The sequence below is a fragment of the Chiloscyllium punctatum genome, chromosome 23 (assembly GCF_047496795.1).
Source record: "Chiloscyllium punctatum isolate Juve2018m chromosome 23, sChiPun1.3, whole genome shotgun sequence".
NCBI lineage: Eukaryota > Metazoa > Chordata > Chondrichthyes > Orectolobiformes > Hemiscylliidae > Chiloscyllium > Chiloscyllium punctatum.
Window position 1 is genome coordinate 58,182,288 of NC_092761.1, and position 23,966 is coordinate 58,206,253.

At 43.2% G+C, this 23,966-nt stretch overlaps 1 protein-coding gene across 2 annotated transcripts in view; it reads left to right on the forward strand.

Moving 5' to 3' along the window:
• Positions 1-23,966, forward strand: part of srpra (SRP receptor subunit alpha) — a 70,402-nt gene that overhangs the window by 6,078 nt on the left and 40,358 nt on the right. For both annotated transcript variants that reach the window (XM_072593041.1, XM_072593040.1), the window contains exon 2: positions 21,530-21,613. In XM_072593041.1, the coding sequence (XP_072449142.1) occupies positions 21,530-21,613 (84 nt within the window). The remainder of the gene's footprint in view (positions 1-21,529; positions 21,614-23,966) is intronic.

The following is a 23,966-nucleotide window of genomic DNA, read 5'->3' on the forward strand; positions in this document are numbered from 1 at the left end:
AATCATCTGGGACTTTCCTGACTCCAGTGACTTTTGAAAGATCACAACCAATGCCTCCACTATTTCCTCAGCCACATCCCTCAGAACTCTAGGATGTAGCCCATCAGGGCCAGGAGGTTGATCAATTTTTAGACCTTTTAGCTTTTCTAGCACTTTCTCTTTTGTAATGGCTACCATACTCAACTCTGCCCGCGACTCTCCTTAATTGTTGGGATATTACTGATGTCTTCCATTGTGAAGACTGACGCAAAGTACTTATTACGTTCTTCAGGTGTTTCCTTATCTCCCATCACTCGCCTTCCAGCATCAATTTGGAGTGGCCCAGTGTCTGCTTTTGCCTCTTGTTTGTTTCTTATGTATTAAAATAAACTTTTACTATCATTTCTAATATTACTTGTTAGCCTAACTTCATATTTGATGCTGTCCTTTCTTATTTCTCTCTTTGTTATCCTCTGTTTGTTTTGTAGTCTTCCTTATCTTCTGATTTCTCAGTGCTCTTGGCCACTTTATGGGCTCCCTCTTTTTCTTTGATACACTTCCTGTCTTGCTCTGTCAGCCATAACTGTCTAATTCCTCCCCCCCCCGCCCCTCATAATCTTTCTTTTCTTTGGGATGAACTGTGTCCTCAATTACACCCAGAAACTCCTGCCATTGTTGCTCTACTGTCTTCCCCGTTAGGTTCTGTTTCTAGTCCGATTTTTGTCAGTTCTTCTATCATGCCCCTGTAGTTACCTTTATTTAACGTAACACCATTACATCTGATATCGTCTTCTCTCTTTCAAACTGCAGACTGAACTCTACCATATTATGATCGCTGCATCCTAAGTGTTCCCTTAGTCAGGAGAAGTAAGAGGTCATGATTTTGGTAGGAAGAATGTACAGATACAGTAGAAAGTGAAGGCTGTTACTCCAAAGGGAGTGCAGGAACAGAGGGCTCTTTTTCTTGTGTGTATGCATAGTTATTAAATGTGGCAGTGCCAGTTGAGAGCAGTAAGTACATCATTCTGTATCCCTGCTTTTATTAATGAGGCGGAGAGTAAAAAGTCAGATTTATATTGAATATCTAGAAGATGCTCGTCCAGCTTCAGCAGGAGTATTGTATCTAGTTGTGGGCAGTGCACCTTAAGAAAGATATGATGGACAGTGTGTGGAAGAGGTTTATGGGAATGGTTCCAGTCATGAGGAATTTCAATTATGAAGATAGATTGGAGAAGGTGGCAGAATTTGGAGAGATAAAGGTTGAGAGGAGATCTGGTTGAAGTGATCAAAATCATGAGAGGTCTCGATAGAAAAAATGGGGAGAAAATGTTCTTCCTCATGAACTGATTGAGAGTGAGATGACATAAATTTAAATCAACTTCTGAAAGATGCATAGGTGATATGAGGGAAAGATTTTTTTTCGTCCAGCAATTAAGATTTTAGGTTCTTTTACTGCGGTTTCATACACAAGATACAATTCGCACCACCAACGTTTGCAAATAGTTAAAGTTTATTAAAGCCTGTACAACCTAGTTGACCACTTTGACCCTCCTCGCAGCCATGCAAAGTCAAGTCAAAGAGGCCCAAAACAAAGAAAATACATCCCCTTTTTACAGGTCAGTTGGTAATGCTTACATGTACTCTGGCCACTCCCTCACTGTCACCTGCCACTGAAGATAAGCCCCCAGCTACTCCCTAACAGTCCCATGTTAACCCAGGTACAATGGTAGGATGAGATCCTCCTCTGAGATAATGTAAGTGCCCTAATCCTGGGTAATCATTATGCAAGCGATTTCCTGACTCGGTGATTCCCCAAGACAATGTAGGTGTGATATGCCCTAGCTTCGGGAGATGGCCGTGAAAGCATTTCTGAATGGAAGCAGTTGAATGATAGTTTAATTTGATAATAGGGGAGTAGTAGCAAATGACTGTATTAATGGAGTGGGAGTCATCCACATTCCTGTATGAATATCGTCCCCACCACTTCCAGGATGTTCAGCTAGTGTAATTTAACCCTTTTAATATTATATTAATGTCCAGAGAGATGCTCCCATTTAATCTTTTAACATTACGAAGATACCTCAAAAGCAAGGTAGATGTTTCAATGAAAAAGTACAATGTGCAGGGTTCCAGGGAAAAGGCAGGAAAATGGCATCAGGTAAGATGCTCATTGGAACAATGGCCATAACTTGCTTGGTAACAGTAATGAATCTGCTACCTCTTTTCTGACATCTGCAAGCATGGTGCTACTTTTCATATATATGTTGTCAACACCCAGCTCTACAAATTCTCCACTTCCCTCAACTCATTTACAGTGTCTAAATTGCCAGGATGGTTGACTGACATTCAACACTGATTATTCCATATAATGAGGAACCAAACTAGTGGCAATTTGGTCCCTATTGCAAACTCAATCCCCTAGTCACTGATTCTGTCCAATTTCCTGACAATCATTTAAGGCTGTACCAGACTATAGTGTCATAAGTGGCTCCAAGATGACACCCAAGCATGTATCAATGCCGTAATTAAGATAACCTATTTCCATGACACTGTCCAACTCAATTAATCTATTCCTGAAACTCTCATCAGGCTTTTGTTACTGACTGGACTTGTTTATTGGAAAGCACTGCTGCCCAGCATCCCATGCACTACTTTTATGTAAGTTTGAGGCATCTCTTGCATGAACCCTAACAATGTCTCATTTATCGAGCAACCCTGTGTTCACTGACATACATTGGCTTGCAAACCTTGGATTTAAAGGTCTAGTGCTTCTTTCCAAATAATAAAGGCAAAAGGAAGAGGAGCATGTATAGATGATACAGCTCCTTGAAGGAGGAGTAAACATGAATGGAGAGAGTTTGCTTTGACTCCTATTTTTCCGCGTGTTCTGCATAAATCCCTTGATGGCCTTGCCCCCACCCCTCTTCTTCCAGCCCCATAATCTTCCAAGATAACACATTTTAATTTTGACTTTTTGAGCATCCCTGATGTGAGTGCTTCACCATTAGTGAATGTGTATTCAACTTCCACGGCTCCTTTGTGCCAAATTTGTTTTCTAACCCTGTAGAAAAGTTTACAGCTTGTTTTTCTTTACAGGTACCTCAGAGATTTGATCTTTTTGGGCTTTTGCCTTAATGTATTTATTTATCTCCTGTTTTACTTCACACATGGGACATTACAAGCACTTCTACAAATACAAAAACATTCCTGAAAAAAATGTTTGTTTTTGAAGTTCTGTTCCAGCAGCTGCTGCTGTTTAATGGCTTGGTTCCTTTAGTTCTTGACTTATCGGTAAATCATAAAATCCTTACAGTGCAGATCAAGACCATTCAGCCCATTGGGTCTGCACTGACCCTCTGAAGAGCTTCCCATCCAGACCTGTCATCCCATTTCCTCCCCACCCCGGTCAAATCAAAACGTTCAGAGACACAGTATAGTTTTACCTCCTTCATCTTTATTCTCCTCCCTGGAGGGAGAAAGAATGATCACCCATGTATGCAGGGAAATGAGTTCTCAGTCTTTTCTAGAAGGGCAGTTTCTTTCTGAATTATATAGTCAACTTAGAGGGAGGAGCATCCAGATAAGGCAACCTACATATTGATTGGGTGACGGTTACAATCAGCGAGTGCCAGTAGCATGGATGAAGCCATCTCGTGTTACACAATGGATGTTCTTCATCTTAACTAGCTTCACATAATGAATACCTCTCACCTTGTTAAACTGACCGTACATACTAAATGCTTCCAATATCGTTAAATGGCTCTATAATGAATGCTTTTCACCTTGTTAACCCGTTACCCTTGCCTCCAGCACCCCGTTGTTAACTGTAAGTTCTTATCTGATCTGAGTCATGCTCAGCTGACTCTCTTGTTCCACAAAACTCACAAAACTCTTTCCCTACCTGCTTATACCATATATACATTCTCATTCCCTCCTTTTATAATTTCATAATTAAAAATGGCATTACCAACTTTCATAAGACTCTGACAGCCAGCATCCAAGCAAGTCATTGACATACAGCATTTAATAATGATAACAACAAAAATTACTAGTCCGTTACAGTAAATAGAATTTGAAGAATCCTCCCATGTGGAAATAAAATCACCAGTAAAGTTCTTAAATTCATAATCCTTAGTGACCACTCCATCCCCTCCAAGCTGAGTGGAAACAAGCCAGTTCTCCAAAATTTCCTTCAGTAAAATACAATCTGAAAACAAAATTCAGTCTGTACTTGTGCATCACTCCACAGAGTAATCTGATTTTCTGGATAAGGGCAGTTAAATGCTTCACAAAACTGAAGCGATTTCCATCCTTCTGGAGATGCTTGAGATGGAGGATACCAATGCATCTGAATGTGTAGTGCAGCTGCAGGCTAGATGAATGTAGCATTCTTTGCTGCTTCTGCTCCTGTTCTGCTGTTATATGTAACAAATGATCAGTGAACATTCATATCCCTTAAATTATCGAAAGACAAGAAATGGTTTAATGTCCATAGGAAAGTCACTGACAAAAAGCATACTGACCTCTTTACCGTTGTTAGCTTCTTCACTTTTTGTGCTCATGCCTGGGGAGCTGATTGAATCCATTGGGTCAGGTTGTTGAGGGGCGGGTGGTGGTCTGAAGGCGTGCTTTACCTGTGAATGAAGAAACTGTAGAGACGATGTTAGCTGCTGAAAGTATCTTTGCATTTCCTCTCTCATTCCTTCCCTGCCAAGGTGGTTATCAGTATAAAGACAGTCACACATTTAACTACACAAAATTGTGTCTGCCTATTTCAACATTCTCTGTCGTCTTGAAGTCTGTCCCTCTGTTCATTATTTATGACATTATCAAGTTTGATACAATCCATTAACTTCCAAATTTTACTGCCTAAATAAACAACAATTAATGGTCCTAAAATCAAACCCTTAAAGGGTCCCATTTAGGTTATTCAAAAATTATTTTTCTTTAACAAATTAATCTCTGGCTAATGTGAAAGCTGTCAGTTATTTCAAAAGTCGGGAACAGCAAGAAAACAACAAAAGATTTCCTGCGCTTTAGCAATTGAAGAGGCAGTTTCAGTTCAGATTTAAATCTCAAATATTCATGGGAAACAAATGCAGAATATATTTTAAAAAATTCTCAACTCAAAATGCACTCTTCGTTTTGTGGGCAGTCCATTTAAAAACACAGCAGCAAAGGTATTATAATACATATAATGTTATCTGGCTAAAACATGACCACTGACCTATTTTTTTTAATCAGGCATTGTAGAATTTCAGACAAATCAGGGGCTTAAGACACTCAATCAATTTGTTTTAAGGTTACAAGTTAGATAATTTTAAAAAGGACATATTGTTGTACAATTCTGATGTAAAAACGAAATCTTCCCTATTACATGGCCCACAAAACATATTGAATTGAGATTCTGATTCAAGCAAGGCAAAACAGTTACTTGAAAGGATTTTCTGAACCGGTATTTTAACAAACCAAAACTTTTAAACATCAAAAACTCACAGCATGGCACAATGTACATTGAAGGAGAAACTGAGGACTGGAGATGCTGGAGATCAGAGCTGAAAATGTGGCCTTCTCTATATTAGGGAGACAGGCCACCTACTTGTGGAACGTTTCAGAGAACACCTCTGGGACACCCGGACCAACCACCCCGTGGCTCAACACTTCAACTCCCCCTCCCACTCCACCAAGGACATGCAGGTCCTTGGACTCCTCTATCGCCAGACCATAGCAACACGACAGCTGGAGGAAGAGCGCCTCATCTTCTGCCTAGGAACCCTCCAACCACAAGGGATGAACTCAGATTTCTCCAGTTTCCTCATTTCCCCTCCCCCCACCTTGTCTCAGTCCCAACCCTCAAATTCAGCACCACCTTCCTAACCTGCAATCTTCTTCCTGACCTTTCCGCCCCCACCCTAACTCCGGCCTTTCACCCTCACCTTAACCTCCTTCCACCTATCGCATTTCCAACGCCCCTCCCCCAATTCCCTCCTCCCTACCTTTTATCTTAGCCTGCTTGGCACACTTTCCTCATTCCTGAAGAAGGGCTCATGCCCGAAACATTGATTCTCCTGCTCCTTGGATGCTGCCTGACCTGCTGCATTTTTCCAGCAATACATTTTCAACAATATACATTGAAACTTTCCTTTCTCAACCCAAATATTAGTACAACCTTAATTTCAGTGTTTCTCTTTTTTTTGCATCCTCTCACTGGAAGTACTCTTAGAGAAAGCCCTTGCAGTGGACCACGTGATGCTGCAATCCAGGCCACTCTTCCCCCAGAACAAAGACTCTCAGAGCCTCAAATTTCGCTACTCGGGGACTTTAATCCCTTTCTCACTTTACTCCTCACGAGGACTTGAACCCCACTTAAACACAGAGAGCTTGAATCCCAGCACAGTGCAGAGGATTTGAACCTCACTTAAACCCACTGAGTAAACTTCAATCTCAATTACACCCATCCCAGGGACTCAAACTCCAGTACTGCGCAGAGGACTCAAACCTCAATTACAACCCCCCCCAATGCAGCACAGAGGATTTGAACCTCTGCCTGCCAGCGCACTTGCAAAACTGTGTCTCTCGATTGAACTAATTAACGTTTGAGCAATCCATAGAATAGAGAGTAATTGAACGAAGGGACCGAGTTCTCAATCTTATTTGGAAGAACAGTTTCTTAATGAATTATATAGTCATTTTATAGGGAGAGGCATCCAAATAAGGCAATATACATTTTGATTGGGTGACAGTAACAATCGGGGAGTGTCAGTAGTAAAGATTAAGCCATCCGGTGTAACACAATGAATGGTCTTCACCTTAACTGGCTTCATAAAATGAATACTTCTCACCTTATTAAAGTGACCTTACATACTGAATGCTTCTAATATTGTTAAATGGCTCTGCATAATGAATGCTTTTCCACCTTGTTAACTGATTACCCTTGCCTCCAGCACCCCATTGCTAACTGTATGTTCTTATCTGATCTGAGTCATGCTCATCTGAACCTCTTTTTCACAAAACTCAGAACTTAACTCTTTCCCTACCTGCTTTATACCCTTTACACATTCTTAGACCTATTACCCTTATCCCTGCAACCCACATTTGCATGGCTAATTCACCTAGTCTGCACATCCCTAGACACTATTGGGCAAATAAACCCAGCAAGTTAACCTAGCCTGCACATGTTTGGATTGTGGGAGGAAATTGGAGCACCCGAGGGAGAGAATGTGGAAACTGCACATGGACTGTTGTCTGAAATAAGAATCAAACTCTGGTCCCTGGCACTGAGAGGCAGCAGTGTTAACCACTGTGCCACCATGTGAATACACATATCAATTATATTCCTGTTATCAAGATATCTTAAAGAAAACATGGTAACCAGTTTGCACACAGTAAGGTATTCGAGGAGAAAGTGAGGACTGCAGATGCTGGAGATCAGAGCTGAAAATGTGTTGCTGGAAAAGTACAGCAGGTCAGGCAGCATCCAAGGAGCAGGAGAATCGATGTTTCGGGCATGAGCCCTTCTTCAGGAATGAGGAAAGTGTGTCCAGCAGGCTAAGATAAAAGGTAGGGAGGAGGGACTTGGGGGAGGGGTGTTCCCCAAGTCCTTCCTCCCTACCTTTTATCTTAGCCTGCTGGACACACTTTCCTCATTCCTGAAGAAGGGCTCATGCCCGAAACATCAATTCTCCTGCTCCTTGGATGCTGCCTGACCTGCTGCACTTTTCCAGCAACACATTTTCAACACACGAAGGTATCACAAGCAGTAGTCAGCAAAGGGCTAGATAGTCTGCGTAGATATTGTCTATTGAGGGATGAATGCTGACCAGGATAATTCAGCTTGCATAGCATGGTGCAGGTGAAAAATAAGGTGTAAATTAGCATTGAATCAGAATGTGATTAGAAAGCTTGAGAGATATTTTAAGGGCTATCTAAAGGGAACTTTATGGCTAGATTTACCTCTTCTTGATTATTATGACACTAGCCAAGATTATGTGCACATGACCCTGAAATGGAGCTTCATGAAGTTTTGAAAAATTGAGGAGTTAGGTGTAGGGAAAATGCTTTCATTTCTGAGTAAGCCCAAAACTCAGGACTACTCATGTAATATAGTGAATTCAGAACAAATGTTTTACCTTGACAATGATGAAAAGTGGTTGTAACACGTGGATACATTTAAGAAGAAATTAGGTCAGTACATGAGGCAGAAAGGAATAGAAGGATTAGCTGAGAGGTTGACTTGAAGGAGACCGTAAGCAATTGTCCAGCTTGGCCAAATGGCCTGTTGTTACGAATTCACATAAAATGATAAAGTCAGTCATATGGTTCATTCTTCCAGACAGAGAAGGGGCACTGGGGCAAATTAATTGAACACAAGCTGCTGGAATAGAAGGAAATCATTAATGTGGCAAATTGGTCAAGGTTATCATCTTTATCACAGTTTGAACAACGGTGCTCCTCTTAACTTTAAAACAGCTGCAGGCATCTCATCTGATGTTTCTGAAATGAGCTTTCTGCTTCTATACTAATCGATACCAGAACTCAGCAGTGAAAGGCAATTGTCTTTGTAGACTCATTCTTCATTATAGCACAGAATGAAGCACATAGCCCATCGTTTCCTGTCGGTCAATGAAGATCTGTCTGTACTCATCTCATTTTCCATCTCTTGGGCTTTTTTTTTTTGTTTATTTCATTTGAGGAAGTCAGGTAAAGGGCCAAAGGCCTTCATGGTTAATGAAGAGCAAGACGAGAGCAAAATGAATCTTTGTGATTCAAGGATTTACAGATTTAAGAATTTTTTTTGTGAGTTCATTCTCCGAATGTAGAGTGTCACTGGCAAATCTGGCATTATTGCCTAGCTCCAGTTGCCTCCCCTTGAGAAAAATGGTGGTGGACAGTCCAGTTGAACCAATGCACTCCATGGGATCATGATACTCCTTCAATGTGACTTGATACAACTAGGTGTGTAGCTGTTGAAGTCGTCGGTCTTGGATATATCTTAATGGGCCTCAACATCCCTCTGCGGTAAGGTATTCCTCCTCATCTCTATCCTAAATGGGTGGTTGCTTTCTGGTCCTAGACTCTCCCACAAGTGGAAATAACACCTCAAGTTATACCCTTAAGACTCTTTTCTATTTTTTTAATAAAGTCTCCCCTCATTCATCTAATCTTGTACGAATACAGTCTCAACCTCTCCTTGTAAGAAAATTCGTCCATATGCTTTGACCTACTGAATCTATTCTGAACTATCTCTAATGTCAGCATATGTTCCTTGAGATAAGGGGACGAAAACTGTTCATTGTATTGTATGTGTGCCTTATATACTTACAGGCAAAACCTTGCTCTTTTAATTCTCCGTTCCATTTTGTAATAATGGCAATGTTTTATTTTGCCTTCCCTATTGTCTGAACTTTTATGTCAGCTTTTTGTAATTTAGGACACCCAAATCCCTCTGTTCTGTAGCTTTCTGTGATTTTTTTAAAAATCCCAGTTAAATAATATTCTGCTTCTTTATTATTCTGCTAAAGTGCATAACCTGACATTTTCCCTCATTATATTCCCTCTGTCAAATATTTAGCCATTCATTTAACCTGTTGATATCCCTGATTAATTTTGTCATGCTCACCACTTGCCTTCCCGCCTATTTTTATGACAGCTATTTATCCATTTCTATATTGAAATCCTGATCCACTTGTGAAAACATTGATACTCAAGCCCTACGACTCCTGGGATCATCACAAAGTTAATGATTTAATCAAATTACTCAAAATCCCCAATTTTCCTATCTGTCAGAAAACTGTTTTGAGCCAGACCAGGCCCCCTCAAAATATTTGAAGAAGGTAGCCTGGACCCTAATTTTTTTAATATTTTAAAGGTAGATGTGAAGTGCATGTTCCAAATGTGATGCAACTGGTCAAATTATTTGATGTTAAGCAAAACACAATTTATTTAAACACTATAATTAAGATGTAAACAAAAAAATTTAGAGTAACAACAATAGGAAAATTTAACCCAATAATGGATCTAATACCTGTTACTAATTAACTGATCCAATCTAGTACTATCCCATAAACACATTCCTTGGCAAAAAGGCAAATTGAGATGCAGATTCTTACATGTAGCTCTCCAAACCAGGAGGAAGAAACATCAAGAGAAAATTCAGAGAGTGTGGCAGCCATGAAACATTCACTGAAGCTTCCAACTCTTTGGAGATCCCAAACAGCTTCTCATGCTACTAGAAAAAATCAAAACCTGGACCTCTGGAAATGTGAGAGCTGGCCACACCCATTCAGGATGTTTGCATTGTTCCAACTTGGAAAAAAACTAAAGGCCTCTGAAGTTGTTTACTGAAGTCATCTTCAACTAGCCAGTTCAGCGCCTCTTGCTTCCAATCTCTCTTCACAACAAAACAGGACAAAATAATTTTTAAAAATGACAGCATCATTGCAAAACATGGGCCAAGTTTTGTATTTAAGAAATTCCTACTTGTTTGCAAATAAATCGATTCTAAGCACAGGCAAAGTATGAATTTTCAACTTAAATCTCTACTCCTTCTTAAACACCTAGATGCATATGTCGACTGATACTCATAAACAAAAAAAAATTAGGGAAACACTTTTTAATTTAATCAGTCCACAGGATTCAATGAGGTATCCTCCTGCTGCTTCCAAGTCCTGACCACCCTTTTCTTTTCCAAGTCCTTTCAATCTTAGCTGCACACACAACAGTTGACACTCTGATTTGTTGCTTGGTCACTGGTAAGAACCAACAGCTTGATGGCTAATAATGAATGAAAGTAGCTAGCTGTCTTATCTCTTATTACATTTCTGTAAGGAAAGCGAAGTGCTTCCTGTTTAGACTCTGGAATATTTCCCAACTAAATTGTCCACACACAGTACATCCTCCTGTGTGGGAGCCAATAGGGTTGATTTGCAGATGACACCTGACCTGCATAACTGGTCATGATTGAAAAATCAATCAACAGGCTATCTCTGCCACTAAGTCTTCAGCATCTCTTCTCCATATGACATCACCCCCGGCTGCACCTTGTTCAAAACAAACTGTCTCATGTGCATACAGTCACTCTGCTTGTTCTTCTCTCTCTCTCTCATCAACTCTGTCTCTCTCGCTCAATGTCTCTGTCTCTCTTGGTCCCGCTGGGCGTCGGTGGCGGTCGGTCCCACTGGGTGCTGGTGCGCCTCGGTCCCGTTGGATGCTGGTGCCTCTCGGTCCCGGTAAGCGCCGGGGGGTGGTCGGTCCCTCTGGGTGCTGGTATCTCTCGGTCCCTCTGGGTGCCGGTGTCTCTTGGTCTGGCTGGGCGCCGGTGTCTCTTGGTCCGGCTGGGCGCCAGTGTCTCTTAGTCCGGCTGGGCGCTGGGGGCGGTCGGTCCGGCTGGGCGCTGGTGCCTCTCGGTCCGGCTGGGCGCCGGGGGCGGTCGGTCCGGCTGGGCGCTGGTGCCTCTCGGTCCGGCTGGGCGCTGGGGGCGGTCGGTCCGGCTGGGCGCTGGTGCCTCTCGGTCCGGCTGGGCGCCGGGGGCTGTCGTTCCTGCTGGGCGCTGGTGCCTCTCGGTCCGGCTGGGCGCCGGGGGCGGTTGGTCCGGCTGGGCGCTGGTGCCTCTCGGTCCCGCTGGGCTCCGGGGGCGGTCGGTCCGGCTGGGCGCTGGTGCCTCTCGGTCCCGCTGGGCTCCGGGGGCGGTCGGTCCGGCTGGGCGCTGGTGCCTCTCGGTCCCGCTGGGCGCCGGGGGCGGTCGGTCCGGCTGGGCGCTGGTGCCTCTCGGTCCCGCTGGGCGCCGGGGGCGGTCGGTCCGGCTGGGCGCTGGTGCCTCTCGGTCCCGCTGGGCGCCGGGGGCGGTCGGTCCGGCTGGGCGCCGGGGGCGGTCGGTCCGGCTGGGCGCTGGTGCCTCTCGGTCCGGCTGGGCGCCGGGGGCGGTCGGTCCGGCTGGGCGCTGGTGCCTCTCGGTCCGGCTGGGCGCCGGGGGCGGTCGGTCCGGCTGGGCGCTGGTGCCTCTCGGTCCGGCTGGGCGCCGGGGGCGGTCGGTCCGGCTGGGCGCTGGTGCCTCTCGGTCCCGCTGGGCGCCGGGGGCGGTCGGTCCGGCTGGGCGCTGGTGCCTCTCGGTCCCGCTGGGCGCCGGGGCTGTTGGTCCCACTGGGTGCCGGGGGCGGTCGGTCCCACTCTGTACATCTGTCTGTCTCCCCCTCTCTCACTTTCCCTCTCGCTCCGTGCCTCTGTCTTTCTCTCTCGCTCCATGCCTCTGTCTAAACAAGGCAACAATGTAAATATAATTCTTAATGAATTCCAATACTTGTTTTAAAATTTCAATTTCATCTTTCATTATTTGGTTCTTGTTTTAAAACAGTATCCTTTTCCCATTTTATGTCACAATCCAAAATAATTTGATCTTCACACCACCTTACATCTGATTCCATATTCTGTTGCTGCATTCCAAGCCTTAATTAATCATTGCCTAATCTTTTCTTTACATTGATTCTTTTGCCAATCCCTTTAAATCTTTGTCATCTTGTTCGCGATATCTCTCGCAGAGGGAGCAACTTCTTTTTCTTTGTCTAGATTATGGTCTTGATCACCTCATAATTTTTTTCTCAATCTTCTATGGATCAACTCCATTGTCAATCTGTACCATTAATAAAATCCTGCTTGCTGATTGGGAATGCCCTCCATCATGCTGTGTGGCATCATCACTGTGCTAAATGGGAAAGACTTCAAAAAGATCTAGCAACCCAAGACTAGGCTGTCAGCAATAGTAGAATTGTACTGCAGCACAATCTGTAAACCTATGACCCAGCCAGGGTTCAACTCTGATTCAATTGGGAGTGCAGAAGACATGCCAGGAGCTGCACCAGGCATAATTTAAAATGAAGCATCAACCTGGTGAAACTAGCAATGGGATTACTTGTATGCAAAAACAGTAAACAGATCTTGTGGCACAGTGGTTAGCACTGCTGCCTCACAGCACCAGAGACCCGGGTTTAGTTCCTGCCTCAGGCGACTTTCTGTGTGGAGTTTGCACATCCTCCCCGTGTCTGTGTGGGTTTCCTCCGGGTGCTCCGGTTTCCTCCCACAGTCCAAAAATTTCTAGATTAGATGAATTGGCCATGCTAAATTGTCCATAGTGTTAGATGAAGGGGTGATGAATAGCAGTAATAGGAAGGGGGAAAAAGACACAGTCACAGATGGGTTAACTCTGGGAAAGGTAAGAGAAGTCGGCAGTTAGTGCAGGAGTCTTCTGTGGCTATACCCATTTCAAACAGGTATGTTGTTTTGGAAAATGTAGGGGGTGATGGATTCTTAGGGGAAACGTAGCAAGAACAACCAAGTTTCTAGTATTGAGACTGGCTGTCATGCAATGAGGGATACACCAGGTTTGAAGAAATTGATTGTGTTAGGGGGCTGTCTGGTGTGAGGTACAGACAGACGTTTCTGTGGCCAGCAGCGAAAAATCAGAATGGTGTGTTGCATCCCTGGTGCCAGGATCAAGGGTGTCTCAGAGGGTGCCGGATGTTCTCAAGGGGGATAGGGCCCAGGAAGAGGTCATGGTACAAATTGGAACTAACAACAGAGGAAGGGAAAAGGTTGAAATTGTGAAGGGAGATTACAGAGAGTTGGGCAGGAATTTAAAAAGGAGTTCCTCGAGAATAGTAATATCTGGATTACTCAGTGAGATAGGGAGGGCAGGAATAGGAGGATAGAACAGATGAATGAAACGCTGAGGAGCTGGTGTATGGGAGAAGGATTCAAATTTTTGGGTCATTGGAATCTCTTCTGGGGTAGAAGAGACCTGTACAAGAAGGACGGATTGCACTTAAATTGGAAGGGGTCTAGTATACAAGCTGGGAGTGTGTCTAGAGCTGCTCAGGAGGATTTAAACTAGTAAGGTGGGGGAGTAGGACCCAGGGAGACAGTGAGGAAAGAGATTAGTCTGAGACTGGTATAGTTGAGAATAGACACGTGACAAACAGTCAGGGAGGGCAGGGACAAAGCAGAGAACAAGGTAGGACTGATAAATTAAACTGCATTTATTTCAATGCAAGGGGCCTAATAGGGAAGGCAGATGAACTCGGGGCATGGTTAGGAACATGGGACTGGCATATCACAGCAATTACAAAAACATGGCTCAGGGATGGACAGGACTGGCAGCTGAATGTTCCAGGATACAAATGCTACAGGAAAGACAGAACGGGAGGCAAGAAAGGAGGGGGAGTGGCATTTTTCATAAGGGATAACATTACACTTGTATTGAGGGAGGATATTCCTGGAAATACATCCAGGGAAGTTATTTGGGTGGAACAGAGAAATAAGAAAAGGATGATCACGTTATTGGGATTTTATTATAGACTCCCTAATAGTCAGAGGAAATTTGAGAAACAAACTTGTAAGGAGTTCTCAGTTATCTGTAAGAATAGTAGGGTGGCTATGGTAGGGGATATTAACTTTCCAAACATAGACTGAAACTGCCATTGTATTAAGTGTTTAGATGGAGAGGAATTTGTTAAGTGTGTACAAGAAAATTTTCTGATTCAGTATGTGGATGTACCCAATAGAGACGGTGCAAAACGTGACATATTCTTGGTAAATAAGACAAGGCAGGTGACTGAGGTATCAGTGGGGGAGTGCTTTGGGGCCAGCGACCATAATTCTATTAGTTTTAAAACAGTGATGGAAAAGGATAGACCACATCTAAAAGTTGAAGCCCTTCATTGGAGAAAGGCGAATTTTGATGCTATTAGGTAAGAACTTTCAAAAGCTGCTTGGGGGCAGATGTTCGCAGGTAAAGGGATGGCTGGAGAGTGGAAAGCCTTCAGAAATGAGATAACGAGAACCCAGAGAAAGTATATTCCTGTAAGGATGAAAGGAAAGCCTAGTAGGTATAGGGAATGCTGGATGACTAAAGAAGTTGAGGGTTTGGTTAAGAAAAAGAAGGAAGCATATGTCAGGCATAGCGAGCAGAGATCGAGTGAACCCTTAGAGTATAAAGGCAGTAGGAGTATACTTAAGAGGGAAATAAAGAGGGCAAAAAGTGGACATTAGATAGCTTTGGCAAATAGAGTTAAGGAGAATCCGAAGAGTTTTTACAAATACATTAAGGACAAATGGGTAACTGGGGAGAGAATAGGACCCCTCAAAGATCAGCAAAGCTTTTGTGTGGAGCCACAGGAGATGGGAGTGATAGTGAATGAGTATTTTGCATCAGTATTTACTGTGGAAAAGGACATGGAAGATATAGAATGTAGGGAAATTGATGGTGACATCTTGAAAAGCCTCCATATTACAGAGGAGCAAGTGTTGGATGTCTTGAAACGCAAGAAGGTGGATAAATCCCCAGGAGCTGATCAGGTGTACCCTAGAACTCTGTGGGAAGCTAGGGAAGTGATTGCTGGGCCTCTTGCTGAGATATTTGTATCATCAATAGTCACAGGTGAGGTGTCGGAAGACTGGAGGTTGGCTAACGTGGTGCCACTGTTTAAGAATGGTGGTAAGGACAAGTCAGGGAACTATAGATCAGTGAGCCTGACATCGGTGGCAGGCATGTTGTTGGAGGGAATCCTCAGAGACAGGATGTACATGTATTTGGAAAGGCAAGAAGGACTGATTAGGGATAGTCAGCATGGCTTTCTGCATGGGAATTCATTTCTCACAAACTTGATTGAGTTTTTTGAAGAAGCAGCAAAGAGAATTGATGAGGGCAGATTAGTAGATGTGATCTGTATGGACTTCAGTCAGGCATTCGACAAGGGTCCCCATGGTTAGCAAGGTTAGATCTCATGGTATACAGGGAGAACTAGCCATTTTGATACAGAATTGGCTCAAAGGTAGAAGACAGAGGGTGGTGGTGGAGGGTTGTTTTTCAGACTGGAGGCCTGTGACCAATGGAGTGCCACAAGTATCAGTGCTGGGTCCACTGCATTTCATCATTTTATATAAATGATTTGGATGTGAGCGTAAGAGGTATAGTTAGTAAGTTAGCTGATGAGACCAAAATTGGAGGTCTAGTGGACAGCGAAGAAGCTTACCTCGGATTACAATGGGATCTTAATCAGATGGGCCAATGGGCTGAGAAGTGGGTGGTGGAATTTAATTGAGATAAATGCGAGGTGCTGCATTTTGGGAAAGCAAATCTTAGCAGGACCTATACACTTAATGGTAAGGCCCCGAGGGAGTGTTGCTGAACAAAGAGACCTTGGAGTGCAGGTTCATAGATCCTTGAAAGTAGAGTTGCAGGTAGATAGGACAGTGAAGAAGGCGTTTGGTATGCTTTCCTTTGTTGGTCAGAGTATTGAGTTCAGGAGTTGGGAGGTCATGTTGTGGCGGTACAGGGCATTGATTAGGCCACTCCTGGTCGAAACTTGAAAGGGTTCAGAAAGGAGTTACAAGGATGTTGCCAGGGTTGGAGGATTTGAGCTATAGGGAGAGGTTGAATATGCTAAGGCTGTTTTCACTGGAGTGTCGTGTGCTGAGGGGTGACCTTATAGAAGTTTACAAAATCGTGAGGGGCATGGATAGGAGAAATAGACCAAGTCTGTTCCCTCAGGTGGCAGAGTCCAGAAGTGGAGGGCATAGATAAAGGGTGAGAGGGGAAAAGATATAAAAGACACCTAAAAGGCACCTTTTTCACGCAGAGGGTGGTATGTATTTGAAATAAGCTGCCGAAGGAGGTGGTGGGGGCTAGTACAATTGCAACATTTAAAAGGTGTATGGACAGGTATATGAATAGGAAGGGTTTGGAGGCTTATGGGCTGGGTGCTGGCAGGTGGGACGAGATTGGGTTGATGTATCTGGTAGGCATGGACAAGTTGGACCGAAAGGTCTGTTTCCATGCTGTACATCTATATGACTCTCTGACTGTATGACCCTAAGATAATCAGGAGGCCAGTTAGAGTGGACAGTGAGAGCCTTTTTCCTCAAATGGCGATGGCTAGCACGAGGGGACATAGCTTTAAATGGAGGGGTGATAGATATAAAACAGATTAGATTACTTACAGTGTGGAAACAGGCCCTTTGGCCCAACAAGTCCACACCACCCTGCCGAAGCGCAACCCACCCATACCCCTACATCTACCCCATACCTAACACTACAGGCAATTTAGTATGGCCAATTCACTTGACCCGCACATCTTTGGACTGTGGGAGGAAACCGGAGCACCCGGAGGAAACCCAAGCAGACACTGGGAGAATGTGCGAACTCCACACAGACAGGATCGCCTGAGGCGGGAATTGAACCCAGGTCTCTGGCGCTGTGAGGCAGCAGTGCTAACCACTGTGCCACCATGCCACCCAGGTCTTTCTTTACTCAGATAGTAGAACATTGCAGAACAGGCCCGTTGGCCCTCGATGTTGCGTCAACCTGTGAACTAATCTAAACCCATCCCCCTTCATTCTTCCATCAACATCCATATGCTTGTCCAAGGACTGTTTAAATGCCCCTAATGTGGCTGAGTTAACTACATTGGCAGACAGGGCGTTCCACGCCTTTACCACTCTCCAAGTGAAGAACCTGCCTCTGAAATCTATTTTAAATCTATCACCCCTCAATTTGCAGCTGTGCCCCCTCATACAAACCCAACGTTATCATCCTCTGGAAAAGACCCTCACTGTCCACTAATTCTCTGATCATCTTGTATGTCTCTATCAAATCCCCTCTTAGCCTTTTTCTCTCCAAAGAGAACAGACCCAAGTCTCAGCCTTTCCTCATAAGACCTTCCCTCCACACCAGGCAACATCCTGGTAAATCTCCTTTGCACCTTTTCCAATGCTTCCACATCCTTCCTGTAATGAGACGACCAAAACTGTACACAATTTGCCCAGTGAGGCCAAGTAGCGTTCTGTACAGATGGACTATGACATCACTGTTCTGGAACTTAATCCCTCTACTCATGAAACCAAACACACCATATGCCTTATTTAAACGCACTATCAATCTGGGTGGCAACTTTCAGGGATCTCTGAACATGGACACCAAAATCCCTCTGCACATCCACACTACCAAGAATCTTTCCATTGACCCAGTATTCCAACTTCCTGTTATTCTTCCCAAAGTGAATCACCTCACATTTATCTGCATTGAACTCCATTTGCCTCTTCTCAGCCCAATTCTGCAGTTTATCCAAGTCCCCCTGCAACATTCTTTCACACTGTCTACCATTCCGCCGACTTTAGTGTCAGTTGCAAACTTGCTAACGCATCCACTGATGCCTGTGTCCAAGTCATTTATAAAAATGACAAACTGCAGTGGTCCCAGAACAGATCCTTGTGGCATACCACTAGTAACTGGACTCCAGGCTGAATATTTTCCATCCAGCGCCACTTGATGTCTTCTTACAGAAAGCCAGTTCCTAATCCAAACTGCTAAATTGCCCACATCCTCTTGCCTCTGCATTTTCTCTAACAGCCTACCATGTGGAACCTTATCAAAGGCTTTACTGAAGTCCATGTGTACCACGTCAACTGCCCTACCCTCATCTACATGCTTGGTTACCTTCTCAAAAAACTCAATGAGGTTTGTGAGAGACGACCTGCCCTTGATGAAACCATGTTGACTATCTCCAATCAAATTGTTGCTTGCCGGATGATTATAAATCCTTTCTCTTATAATTCTTTCCCAAGACTTTTCCTGCAACAGATGTCAGGCTCACGTCTTTAATTTCCTGGCTTATCTCTGCTGACCTTCTTGAACAAGCAACATTTGCAATCCTGCAGTCCTCTGGTACTAAACCTGTAGACAATGACCACTCAAAGATCAAAGCCAAAGGCTCCAACATCTCTTGCCTAGCTTCCCAGAGAATCCTCTGATAAATCCCATCTGGCCCAGGGGTCTTGTCTCCTTTCACTCCTTCTAGAATTGGTAACATCTCTTCCTTACTAACCTCGATCCTTTCTAATTTAATATCTCCTCCTTCACCTCTACAATATTCTCTCTTTTCCTGTGTGAAAACAGATGAGAAATATCCGTTTAGCACCTCTCCGATCTCCACAGGGTCCACACTTGGGGGAAGTTGTGTGAGTAGTAAGGGCGTGGAATGCCCTGCCTGCAGCATTAGTAGATTCACCAACTTTAAGGACGTTTAAATGGTCATTGGATAGAAATATGGATGAAAATGGAATAGTGTAGGTTATTTGGGGTTCAGATTTGTTTTCACAGGTCGGTGCAGTATCGGGGGCCGAAGGGCTTATCCTGCACTGTAATGTTCTATGATCTATGAATTGTGCTCCATTACCATTGCTTTGTCTAATATCAGCTAATTCAGCACTGGCTACAGATTAAACCTGGGACCTTTTTGGATCTGTGTACTAAGCACTAGCCCACATCATGAATTCAGCCACCAAAGAGCTCTTGCTAATCAATTATAATAATTCCCAATGATGTCACTTAGAGTTCAACACAGTTTACATCACATTACAATACGCTTCGGGTTCAGAAGCAAAATGAAAAAGTGAATAAAGCAGTTACAGTAATGTACCTTTTTTATTTAAGGTATTTAAGATGGAATTTAAATTAGTCAGGGTTTAAAATAGTCTTCTGAATTGTTCTGAGGTAGTGTCACTTGGTCTGAATTTCTCTCCACTGATGCTAGACCAGCTGAACTTTTCCAGCAATTTCTATTGTTGTCTCTGCTTTACAGCATCCACTGTTCTTTCAGTTTCTATTTAAAATATTCTTGCTGACTTGGTTTAGTAGGCTGTCAGGCATGCTTATTTATATCCTGGACTGATGTATTTTTTCTGTGTTGAGATTATAATTTTATATCTCTAAGTGCTGTGTAATATATCCCTTAGCTCTCTTCCCTTTGGGTCCCAGTCCAAGGCTCCCTTGTCTGCCATGTCACAAACATCAAAGTAGCACACCTGCCATAAGTTGTCTACTTTCTGTTCCATCACTCATCATAGTCATTATCGAAAACTCAATGAAAATCTTTTGCTTCAGTTCTTCAGAATTTTCTCTAACTTGTTTTAGTACTACCCTACCAGTACTTTACTGGATAAAAATTTTGCCTTATTTTAAATTGCACCTACAAGAGTTGTGTATCAGTCATACTCTATAATCCTGTTTTGGGCCTGCACATGTAGTAACATTTTTGTCAGGGAGAGCATCTGAGCAACTGTTCAGAATTGGGAATGATTCTTGCGGCTTTCCTCTAGCTGTGTTATTCTTTAAATATGTACTAATTAATTTATTGTGAAAACCAAAACAACTGCTGATGCTGTGACTCAAACAAAAACAGAAGTTGCTGGAAAAGCACAACAGGTCTGGCAGCATCTATGAAGAGAAATCAAAGTTAATGTTTCAGGTCCCGTGACCCTTCCACAGTTCTGAGGGATGGCGGGATGGTAAGTTGCAATGAGGAACTAAGACCTTAAAAATGGATATAGATAGTTTAGGAGAATGGGCCAAAAATGTGGAAGATGGAGTTTAATGTGGATAAGTGCATGGTCATACATTTGGATGGAAAAAACAGGAAGGCGACCTGTTACCTTAATGGGGAGAGAGTTCGAGGTGCAAGGGGGATCTAGGTGTACTCATTCACGAGACAGAGAAAACTACCATGCAGATACAGCAGCTCAAAGCAAGTGGAATGTTGGCTTTTATAGCTAACTGAATAGAATGTAAAGGTAAGGAAGTATTGTTGCAACTGTACAAGGTATTGATGAGACTGCACCAGGAGTATTGTGCACAGTTTGGTCCCCTTATTTGAAGAAAGTTGTAGTAGCATTGGAGGCAGATCAGAGGAGGTTCACTAGATTAATCCCATGAACATAGGGTTTGTCATTTGAAGAGAGATTTTGAACAGCTTAGGCCTATACTCTCTGGAATTTAGAAGAATAAAAGGATATTCAAGATGATAAAAGTTATGGATAAAATAGACATGGAACGGTTGCTTCCTTTTGTGGGGCATTCTAGGATGAGGGAGCATAATCTTAGGATGAGGGATAGCCTTTGTAAGACAGAGTTGAGGAGAAACTACTTCTCCCAAAGGGATGCGAATCTGTAGAATTCGCTACCTGAAAGTGCAGTGAATGCTGGGACAGTGAGTAAATTTGAGGAGGAGTTAGACAGATTTTTAATTGGTAATAGGTTGAAGGGTAATGGAGAGAAGGCAGGAAAATAGTGGTGAGGAGCATATTGGCCATGGTCAACTGTCGGAGCAGACTCAATGGATCAAATGGCCTAATTTGGCTCCAATATGTTATGAACTTTGAAGTATAAGTCATCAAGTGACATGAGGTTCAGACCAGGTTTCATATACATAATTCAGGTCATACAAAAGCAAACTTAGAATTAGAATGTATGTTTATACATTCCTATTTTCACACCTCACCTGGAGAAAAATGCAGTTATATTCTAGATATTGTAATGCAGTTTCCATTTCCAAATCTTGGCAAATGTGGAGATTTGGTAAGCTAGTCATTCCTTGCTTAGTGTATTAGTACAAGAGAAATATCTGTTATATCGACTTCTCAGAGCAAATTCACTAAGCCTTGCTATGTTATCGACAAGTGTCAGACAACATAGATTTTATTAATTCAACTGTTATCCCTTTTGCAGGAGAGAGGAGGAAATAACTCTTTCACTCATGAAGCCCTCACTCTTAAATACAAACTGGACAATGAGTTTGAGTTGCTATTTGTGGTGAGTATTCAACAGAGTTAAGATCCTTTCTAAATATATAAAGCACAGCAAGAGGATATCCTGTCTGTTCAGATGCTTTGTTGAATCGCAGTGTTACCAAATGTTGGACTATAAATTCCTTAAATCTGAAGCGATGAGCACAAGAAAATCATAATGACACAGATGAAAGAATTTGCTTCAATGGGAGCGCAGTAAAACCTGTAAAATTGGACAGATAGTGGCTGTTGCAAACAATGTACTTATAATTGTATAAGTTGCATTTAGAACTTGCAAGTGACAATGGTTTCAAGCTTTTAACGTGCCAAACACCAGGCCTCATTATTCTCTGAGCTAGGAGCTACAGCAACAATAACATGAGTAGAAGTAGCATTTATGAAGTCTTTGAAGAATGGATCCTTATCAGTTGCAGCTGTTGGTGCTAGAAACTGCTACTTATGAAAGGGAAGAGAATAAATATCCAGAAAGATGGAGTTTGAGAAGATTGGGTGCAATAAGAAAGAGGGCTACAATGTGATCTTCTCTTTCTGCCTTGTAATTTCTGAACTTGCCCTCTTGTGCCTGGTTATAGAGCCAAAGAGCTGTACAGCATGAAAACACACCCTTTGGTCCAATTCAACCATGCCAACCAGATTTCCGAAATTAATCTAGCCTCATTTACCAGTATTTGTCCCATATCCCTCAAAACCCTTCCTATTCATTGTTCCATCCAGATGTCTTTTAAATGTTGTAATTGTTCCAGCCCCCACCACTTCCTCTGACAGCTCATTCTATACATGCACCACCCTCTAAATGAAAAGGTTGCCTCTTAGGTCCGTTTGAAATTTTTCCCCTGTCACCTTAAACCTATGCCCTCTCGTTTTGGACTCCCAAAAGACCTTGGCTATTCATTCTATCCACCCTGCTCGTGACTTTATAAACTTCTATAATGTCACTCTACAGCCTCCAAAACTCCAGAGAAAATAGCCCCAGCCTATTCAGCTTTCCCAGACAGCTCAAACCAACTTTGGCAAAATACTTCTAATCTTTTCTGAACCCTTTCAAGTTTCACAACGTCCTTCCTATAGCAAGGAGGCCAGAACTTAGTGCAGTATTCTAAAAATGGCCTAACTAAAGTCTTGTATAGCTGCGACATGACCTCTTGACTCCTATGTTCAATGCACTGACCAATAAAGGCAAATATACCAAATGCCTTCTCACCTATCCTATCTACCTGTGATTCCACTTTCAAGGATACTTAAGTATTTTTTTGGAACTCCTCATAATGCCAATATAGTTGAGTGTGGAATCAGAATGTGCATCCTCAATGCTGAAGAAGCTGATAGTAATCAACTTGAGTATTAGTTACATGCTGACAGAGACCCAAAATACTCCTGATCTGAAGTGAGGATAAAACAAAAAAATGGATGCTGTATGAGATGCACCCAATCCTAAAATAGTTGGTTCCTGAAGCTTATTCAACATTTTGAAAATAGTGGCACTGTGAAATAATGATCACTTGATACCAGTAACCTTTTTGGGTTTGAATTTAGTGGTTTCACTATATCTATAATATGTGTTGATTTACTTCTTGCAGTGGTCATTGGGGACTCCATAGTTAGGGGGACAGATAGGCGGTTCTGTGGGGACGAGAGAGACTCATGGTTGGTGTGGTGCCTCCCAGGTGGCAGGATTCGTGATGTCTCTGATCGTGTTTTTGGGATCCTTAAGGGGGAGCGGGAGCAGCCCCAAGTCGTGGTCCACATAGGCAACAACGACAAGAGAGATGGGGATTTAAGGCAGAAATTCAGGGAGCTAGGATGGAAGCTTGAAGCTAGGATGAAAGCTTAGAGCTAGGATGAACAGAGTTGTTGTCTCTGGTTTGTTGCCTGTGCCATGTGCTAGTGAGGCAAGGAATAGGGAGAGAGAGGAGTTGAACACGTGGCTACAGGGTGGTGCAGGAGGGAGGGTTTTGGATTCTTGGATAATTGGGGCTCTTTCTGGGGTAGGTGGGACCTCTACAAGCAGGATGGTCTTCATCTGAACCAGAGGGGTACCAGTATCCTGGGGGGGATATTCGCTAAGGCTATTTGGAGTGGGTTTAAACTAATCCAGCAGGGGGATGGGAACCAAAATTCTAGTTAGAGTATAGAAAAGGTTGAAAGTAGGCAGGTCCAACGTCAAGTTTCAGGGGTGCAAGATGGGACCAGCAAGCAGGAAGTTGGTTTGAAGTGTGTCTACTTCAACGCCAGATGAACTTGCAGTATGGGTTGGTACCTAGAACTTCAATGTTGTGGCCATTTTGGAGACATAGATAGAGCAGGGACAGGAATGGTTGTTGCAGGTTCCAGTGTTTAGATGTTTCATTAAGAACACA